This window comes from Monoraphidium neglectum (genome assembly GCF_000611645.1).
Source record: "Monoraphidium neglectum strain SAG 48.87 unplaced genomic scaffold scaffold00973, whole genome shotgun sequence".
In the NCBI taxonomy this organism is placed as follows: domain Eukaryota; kingdom Viridiplantae; phylum Chlorophyta; class Chlorophyceae; order Sphaeropleales; family Selenastraceae; genus Monoraphidium; species Monoraphidium neglectum.
Genome location: NW_014012655.1, coordinates 8793 through 17256, shown reverse-complemented (window position 1 = coordinate 17256; position 8464 = coordinate 8793). Strand labels below are relative to the sequence as shown.

At 65.3% G+C, this 8464-nt stretch overlaps 1 protein-coding gene across 1 annotated transcript; it reads left to right on the top strand.

The window, feature by feature from the left end:
• Nucleotides 1-276: 276 nt before the first annotated feature.
• MNEG_6147 (putative serine/threonine-protein kinase pats1) lies at nt 277-7366 on the top strand (the record flags this gene model as incomplete). The annotated part of the gene is made up of 15 exons (XM_014045379.1): nt 277-362; nt 644-821; nt 1088-1236; nt 1479-1617; nt 1880-1997; nt 2260-2405; nt 2710-2919; nt 3347-3427; nt 3784-4191; nt 4563-4709; nt 4952-5084; nt 5466-5731; nt 6053-6257; nt 6630-6752; nt 7119-7366. 15 exons carry the CDS (start codon nt 277-279, stop codon nt 7364-7366), a joined length of 2637 nt encoding a protein of 878 aa, XP_013900833.1.
• Nucleotides 7367-8464: the final 1098 nt, after the last annotated feature.

Sequence of the window (8464 nt, the reverse complement as noted above, 5' to 3'; positions counted from 1 at the left end):
GATTCGGCTCTTGGGCACCGCACGGCCATTATGTCACTACCGGTAGCGCCACTGACGGCGGCCTCCGCGGTCGCAGGCCTTGTGCGCCCTCGCATATATTGGGACCACTTAGGCGTCGCGCGGGCCGACTAGGCCCGCTTGTTGTGGCGAGCCCCTTGGAGGCACCACGGGCCCGCACCCCATCTGTTTAGCCCCTCCGCTCTCGCCACATCGGCACTCCCCGAACCCAAACGTTTGGGTTGTGTTTCGACGCAGGCAGCCGCGCTGCTGCAGGAGATGGCGATGCTGAGTACTAATGCGCGGCTGGCAGTTTCAGAGGCAGCGGACCTCATCGTGGAAGAGGGCCTGGCCGACGTGGCAGGGTGGGCGCATGCGATGCATATGCGCGAGCGCGTTTTTGGCCGCTTTGGTGCTAAAAGACACGGCTTGAGCAGCCCACGCAGCCCCGCCGGCACGCGCCACGCGGCCAGGTGGCGTGCAGGCGGGAACGCCCGCCCGGCCCCGGCCTGGACCCGGCTGCAGCGCGGCGGCGGCGTGCAGCACCGCAGCCCGGCTCCCAAGCCGCCGCTACACCCCCTCTGCGCCCGGCTGAAGCTGCGGCCGCCGACCACATGCCCCAACCTGCCCCATGTCTCGCCCGCAGCATCCTGGCGTTTGTGGACGGGAACGTCGACTGCGGTGTGCTGTTGGCCGCAAGTGGGATCGGCGCAGGCGCGCTCGAGGCGGACGCGCTGATGAGCGGGCCAGGGTGGAGCGCGGGCCGCGCCGCATGCGCAGCTTGTGGGCGCGTGTCCATACAAGACTGCGCCGCGGAGCTCGATGTGCGTGAGGCGCCGCGCGCCTGTGACGCGCACGCACATGCGGCGCAGGCCGCAGAAAAGGACTGCATGCGCGCACGGCCGTTGGGGGCGGGATCTCTGAGCAAGCGTGCTCGCTTGCGAACGCAGCTTTGCGGCAGTCCGGCAGGCTAGCTCAGCCCTGTCTCGCTTGCACCGCCCGCGCCAGCTCAGCTTGTGGTTGTCCTCCTTCAAGTTGGTCCCTGCCGCTGACGCCACCGAATAACGCATCCTATCCAATTCGCGTACAGCTGCCCCGCGACGTGGCACGCCTCCACTCCGAGGCCGGTATCCTGAGCTTCGAAGCCATCGCCATCCGGGCCCCTGGCGGCGGGGCTGCGCTCGGCGCGCTGCTGCTGGGCGCGGGCCGCGCCTGCTCCTTCACGTCCCCCGCTGGCGGGTGAGCGCGGCGGCAGCATGTGTGTGTGTGTGTGTGTGTGTGTGTGTGTGTGTGTGTGTGCGCGCGTGCGCGCAGGCACGAGGCGGCGCTGCAAGGGTTGTCTCATATTTGTTAGAAAAATGCAATTGTGCGGCAGGTTTTCCCGTCCTGGCAGGAACACCGTGGCCCAAAGTGACTGTGCATGAAATCATCATAACTGTCAGCAGCTGAAAGTCACGGGCGCGCATTTTGCCATTCCACAGGCTACCAGCGTGGGTAGACGCGGCGGCGACCGCGCTCCTGCAGCTGCTGCGGCACGGCTCGGTGATGGGGTCTGCCAGCACTCTGAGGGCGGTCTACCAGGCGCCCGACGCCGTCGCCGCGATCGGCGCCATGATGCAGGTGAGAAGGGCGCGGTCTGGGGAAGGGGAGATGAGAGAACGGGAGTCGGAGAGCAGGGCAGGACCACCCATTGCTGCATGATGCACTGACGTGTCTCGCCGCCAGGCTGGCGATGCGGTCGGCTCAGGTGCGACCGGTCTTGTGCACCAATCGCTTCTGAGCTGGGCGGCGCGCTCCAGACGCCGACAGCAGAGCAGCGCACGAGCAAACTCGTTTTTTCAAACAAGCAACGGACCCTGCTATTTTGGTGCGCCGCGTTCAGGGTGTGTCGCACTTCATGTGGCGGGCCACCAACTGCTCGATGGCGGTGCGGCTGGCGGTCATCTCGGACGACGCCATGGGGCCAGGGGAGGTGCTGCTGTTCGAGGCAGCGACGGCAGGTGAGCAATGGCACGTGTGTGCCCAACAGGAGAGCACGATGTTCCAATACACCCGGGCCCTGAAAGTTCCATGTGTGGGGTGTGTCAACAGTGCGACGCCTACCGTGCGCGCTGCTGTGTCTGCACGGTCTTTGGTGTCTGACAAGACCATCCGCGGGTGCAAGTCAAACGCTTGATAACCCTTTGCACGCGCCAACCCCTGACCTGGGACCCGCTGTCCCGACCGCATCCCAACCTGATACATGTGCCGCCCACCTCACAGGTGCCTCTGCCAGCAAGCCGCACGGCGCGCGCAAGCGCAGCGACTGCAGCATCGGCAGCACCCCCAGCGGGAGGCTGTCTTCAGACCCCGGCTCGGAGGTGGCCGTGCGCCAGCTGGCGTTTGGAGGCACGCTGCTGGAGCGCGCGGTGAGGCGGCTTGGCCAGCAAACCTTTGTGATGCCAGCGCCACGGTGTAAACGCCCGCGCATTGGCGTTGGCCTGGCACCGCTGCAGGCAGCGGCCAATCCTTGCCATGGCGACCTTGCGCACGACTGCGCTACAGCGATAATGCACCTGACTTGAGCAAAGGCAGAGGTAACGCCCTCACGCCCAGTTGGCGTGCGGGGGGTCCCTAGCGCCTACTTTACCCCCATCCAAATCGTCAACCCGCATCAGGCTCCCTCGCTGCCGCTCACAACCCCCTCTGCCTGGCCCCACTCGTCCTGAACAGCTGAAGCTGAACCGAGCAGTCACCATCCACGACACGACGAGCTACCTCCAGAACAGCCCCCACCCGGCCCCAGACCTCTTCTCCCACTCAACCCCGGTGTCCAGCCTGGCGGTGGTGCCTATGTTTGTGGGCGATACACCGATAGGCGCGCTCTACTTCTGCCCCACTGCTGCGCCTGTGGATTTTGGGAACATCAAAGACGACATTTTGGTGTGTTGCTAGGAGGTGTGGGCGTGAGAGCGAGTGTGTGTGTGTGTGTGTTTGTGTGTGTGTGTGTGTGTGTGTGTGTGTGAGTGCGCACGCGCGTGCGCACGCGTGTGTGCGCGTGCAAGTGCATCAGGGATTTGAGTGAGCTCAAAGGAGGAAGCACTGGGAGAGCGCATCGCCATATGTGTGAGCTTTTGTTTGCGCGTGCTGAATACGGCACACAGCCACCCGTGCAAGCATCACGCGTGGCTGCACAGTGCAGCCTTTGCAGCGGCCGCATGCTTAATTTATTGGGTGGTGATGAGCGGCCGCTCCCGCATCCAACCGAGCAGCAGTGCCAGTTTCCAGCCTGGGATCGTGCCCGCCTGCCAACCTCCAGCCTCGCCTGACGCCTGCCAACGTCCAACCATCACCCTTGCGCACCCCGCAGGGCGTGGTGCCTGGCCTGGCGATGGCACTGGACTCCAAGCTGCAGGGCAACACCGCCCAGCTCAGCAGCATGGTGGCAGAGGTGGGTGGCAGGGGTGCTCTTTGGGGGCACGGGCAGCAGCTCGTAGACTTGGCAGGTCTGGTGGCAGGTGTCGGGCAAGGCGGCTCCTGGTGCACCTCGTAGGAGAGGCTTCTGGTTGGGTGTGGCAGCAAGCAGCAATGGGTACGCGGCCAAAGCAGGGCTGCTGTACTTGAGTGGCGATTGCTCGGGTCGAGCGCCGGGCTGAAGGCGGAGTGGGCGTAGTGGGTGAGGGGACACGTTGAAAAAATCCAGCATCTCCAACCTGGTGAACCTGCGCACCAACGCTCCCATCATTAAAGGCCCTCCACTCTGATGCAACCCTCCCGCACACGCGCGCGCGCCGCGCCACCACGCAGGCCCGGACGTCCTGGCCGCTCCGAAAGCCGCGGTCGGGCTTCCGCAGCAGCAGTGGCGGAGGCGGACGTGCAGGCGCAGGCGGCTCCTCCTCTTCGGACGGCTCAGTGCCAGACGGGGCGGCAGACGACCAAGGCGCGCCGCTGGCGCGGCTCAGCGACGCCTGGAGCCAGTCTGACAGCGACGGCCCCCCCACCGCTGCTGCAGCAGCAACAGCAGCCGCGCCGCGCGCACCGCGTGCCGATCGGGCGGGCGCGGGCTGCGAAGGTGCGCGCGTGACGACGCAGCGGCACGGCCCGGCTGCTGCGGAAGAGCCGTCGGCGGCGCCGGCGGGAGCGCAGTCATCAAGCTCAAAGCTGTGTGTAGTGCCCATGGGGGGCAGGAAGCTGCACACCGAGTCGATGATCAAGGTGTGCCCGCTCTGGCATGTGCCTGACGGCTGCCTGGTGGCTGCGGCCTCGATTGTCGGGAGGGTTGTGAGCACACCAGGCCTGCTCCTTGACCGGCCAGCTGAGATCGTGTTGTGGGTGGCCGTGATGGCTTGTGCAAGCAATAATGCCACGCACGCAGGGGGGGCATGCGGATGTGCACGCACACAAACACACAGACTTACATAGACACAGACAGACGCAGTTACGCACACAAACACACACATACACGCACGCGCGCACATGTGCAAATACAGTCACTCACCAGGCATTCCCATACGTGCACACGCACACACACCAGTCGCACTCTCACACAATTTCACGCACACTTGTTCTCTCCATGTGGTCGGCAGGCCCTGCAAGGCGAGATCCGACGCGGCCGCCGCTGCAGCTTGGAGCTGTGCTTCGTCTCAGACCTCGTAATTGCCGACGAGATCGGCCGGGGCGGCTTTGGCACCGTGTACTCAGGCTCCTGGCGCCACTCGCCGGCGGCCATCAAGGTGTGCTGCGTCATTCTTGTAGAACCATTGGCGGAGGCCACTCGCGCCAGGCGGCAAACAACACCTGCATCGGCGGCCGCTTCCGTGCATCGAAGCCAGCAGCCCGCGATCTCCGGTCCGTCACCCAGCTGTGCTCGTGATGCTGATGGCCGCATGCCCCAAAGATATGCCTGATGCACATCTCACTCGGCGCCCCCTGCAAGCATCTCTTGATCCAACGCTGCTGCCCTGGCCCGCGCCAGGTCATGGCGGCGCGGCCCAGCGGCGACGAGGCGGTGGCCGACGCGATGGAGATGGCGGTGCTGTCGACGGTGCACCACCCCCACATTGTCCAGCTGTACGCCTGCCTCCCAGGGATGGTGTTGGCAGATGATGGTGGGCGGCCCTCGGTGTCGCTACCAACAAAGCAGCACCGGTGCTGCCTTATCTGCACTGACCATGTGTCCGCATGCATGCACGCGCCTGTGGGATCGGCCCTGCGTAATTTCCTGGTGGTGGTGGTTGTGCGTGTGTGTGTGTGTGTGTGTGTGTGTAAGTGTGTGTGTAAGTGTGTGTGTGTGTGTGTGTGTGTGTGTGAATTAGTGATTTGGTGCGTGGTGTTGCTCCAAATGACCCCTGCTGGCCATGGACCAGCGAGCGCGATCCCTCGGACCCGGTATCCACCTCACCCACGCACATGATTGCCAACGCCTCGCCCGCCGTCCGCCGCCCCTCACTCCCCGCCCCCCTAACCTCACATTACGCCCACGCGCCCAGGCACGGACGGCACCTTCAGCCGCTCCCTGTGCAACCCCAGCGCCGCCCCCGCCGCCGCCGCGGCGAGCGGCGCGCCCGCGCCCCCGCCGTCCTTCCGCCGCCTGCTGCCCGGTGAGGGGGAGGGCGCGCCGCAGCAGCCGGCCACCTTCAACCTGGTGGTGATGGAGCTCTGCAGCGGCAGCCTGCGCGACGCGGTGTCGCGCGGCGCGTTCCACCAGCGGACGCCGGAGGGGGCCGTTGCGGTCAACATGGACGGGGTGGTGGAGGTGCGCCGGCGGCAGGGGCTGCGGGAAGGGCGGCGGCGCTTTGAACAGTGCAGTGCTTTTGGGGCACGCACCGCCGGCGGCACCACCGCTGGCGTTTTGCGGTGCCGGCGCCAAGTTTGGTACAAGCCAGGCCAAACATGGCAGAACGCCGCCTGTAGTCTTGCACGCCCCACCTAAGCGGGGTGCACAAGCCGTCGCCGGCAACGGGACGTACGCACTTGCCGCGAGCCGCAGGCACGCGTCACGCGCCGCCGCTGTCTTTCTCAAGCCCCGCAGCCCACACCTTACTCGACGCCCTGCCGCGCCCGTGAATCCCAACAGGTCCTCCTGGACGTGGCCACCGCCCTGCAGTACCTGCACGACAGCGCTAACCTCGTACACCGCGACGTGAAGCTGGACAACGTGCTGCTCAAGCCGGACGCCTCGCGCGCCCTGGGCTTCACTACCAAACTCTCGGACTTTGGCCTGACCAAGGTGCTGCAGTCGACCGCGGGGGGCAACCCCGCCATCAACATGACGGGCGCGGGTGAGTGCTGGGCGGAGACCTCTCAATATGGGGGAAGTTTTGCAAGCACTTGCAAGCTCGTGCATGCATGCGTGTGTGTGTGCGTGCGTGCGTATGTGTGCATGTGTGCATGTGTGTGAATGTGCGTGTATCGTGCAGAGGGCGGGACAAGGGGAATGGTGCAGTAGCACTGCCCACAGCCTCAGCTGCGTGTGACAAAGGACGTGAAGGCGGGCGGCTGCGCGCCAGCTGTTGCCCCCCGCTGAGCTCAATGCATGGGGGGTGAGTACACGCGGGCTGTTGCGGCAGCGACCCGAGTCGTGGCAAAGCTGTGGGTTGGCAGCTGCCAACCTCGTGAGCGCACCCGCCCGCTGTTGCAAATGCCCTCGGCAGGCACCATCACCCACCTGGCCCCAGAGCTGTTCAACGCCGGATCAGAGATCACTAGCGCTGTCGACGCCTACGCTTTTGGCATCCTCATGTGGGAGCTGTTCAGCGGCAAGATGGCCTTCCAAGGTGGGTGCTGGGTCCACGCTTCCAGCCCTCTCTCCTCGCCTTGCCACTGGCACTGAACGCACCGACCCCATGCGCAGCCGTGGCGGGCCGCGAACGCAGACCTTGGGCCATGCAGAGAGGGGTGAGCAGCCGCAGAGGGGGTTTGAGAAGTGTGTGAAACGCACGCTGCGAGAGAAGCAGCCGTGGTGGCAGCGGCAGCAGCTGCGGCGGCAGCACTAGCAGCGCCAGCAGCCGCAGCCTTTGCAGCAGCAGCAGAAGCAGTAGCAGCAGTAGGAGGCGTTACGCACCTGCACTCGAGTCTGGAGTACAGCCTCGTTGCCTCCTCTCCCCGAAACTCAACATGGACAAACCTTGCCACGAGCGCAGGGCTCTCGCGGGAGGCGATCATGTGGGGCGTCGTCGGCCACAACAAGCGGCCAACCTTCCCCCCTGGCACCCCGCCCCAATTTTCGGAGCTTGCCGGCCGCTGCTGGCTGCGCTCGCCCGGCGACCGCCCGGCGATGGCCGAAGTCGTCGTCAGCCTGCGGGAGCTGCGCGCGCAGCAGCGCGCGCATTTGGCTCAGGCGGCGCCGCCGCCGGCCGCGGGCACACATGATCCCGCACGCATGCACTGAGCGCCCAAGGGCGGGTGAGCGCCTGCGCGCGCAACGTGAGGCGCGGCTCTGGTCCTATGGGGGTATCGGCTAGGTGGGCGAATTGGGGATGCACATTTTGGTACGGCGGAGCGTGCAAAGCGCAGCTGCTGGACTGGCCTGGGGAAGTGTTGCCTCATTGCATTGCTGGCATGGACACACAGTCCACGAGATGCTGGCTTCCCCCCGGACGGGCGCCTGGTCCTGCCTTGTGCACCGGCCACACATCTATTTTGTTCCTGAGCGCGCATGGGACTTGTTGATTTGCTCAGGGGCAACCTGTTCAAAACCGAGCGATCTATGCACAGCAAGGCGGCACAAGGCCATCATGCAGCCGCGCTGCGTGCAACGGACCCGCCTCGTGATTTTGGCGCTCCAAGCTATGCGATGCGACACTGCCGTCCTGCCTCTGCCAGGGCCTGCCATGCCCTGCCCCTTGAACTCCCCACGCATTCCCAGCTGATTCTCGCCCCCAACAGCATCACCTGCCTCCCCGGCCCCACACCTGTGCTGGGTCGTGAGGCGTTTCGACTGCTGAAGCCCCTCCCGCATTTGAAGCCTTTTTTTTCCCCGGACTGCACCTTGCCTCCGGCCCGTCAAGCACTGCACCGCCCACGTTGGGTACACACCTGGATGCTTCCTCGTTTTCTATGTCCTCGGCGCTCCAGCCCACTCCCGCCGCCCTTCCTCTTGGGCACACCACTTGCACCCTTCCTCGCCCGCCATGCGTCAGCCGTCCACGACGGTTCATGTCGCCCTGATTGATTCGGCCCCTTCCCTTGCAGGGCGGTGCCTGCATCCGCCCCTGGCTTCCTGACCAGATCCTACGCCTGAACATTCTGGTGCAATGAAGCAGGCAGGCTGGGGCACGTTGCCCTGCTTGCCTGCTGCAGTGGGTTGGCATCCGTGACACATTTGCCTCCAGGCAGCACTTGCTTCCATTGGGTTTGGGTTTATGTCAAGCCCCCAGGCTTAAACGCATGGCGCGCCGATAAAGCAGGCGTTGAGGCGCTTGTCCAGGCGTGGTCTTGCTTGAGACGGCAGAGGACTTTTCTAAGCATGCAAGGTTGAAGGGCAAAT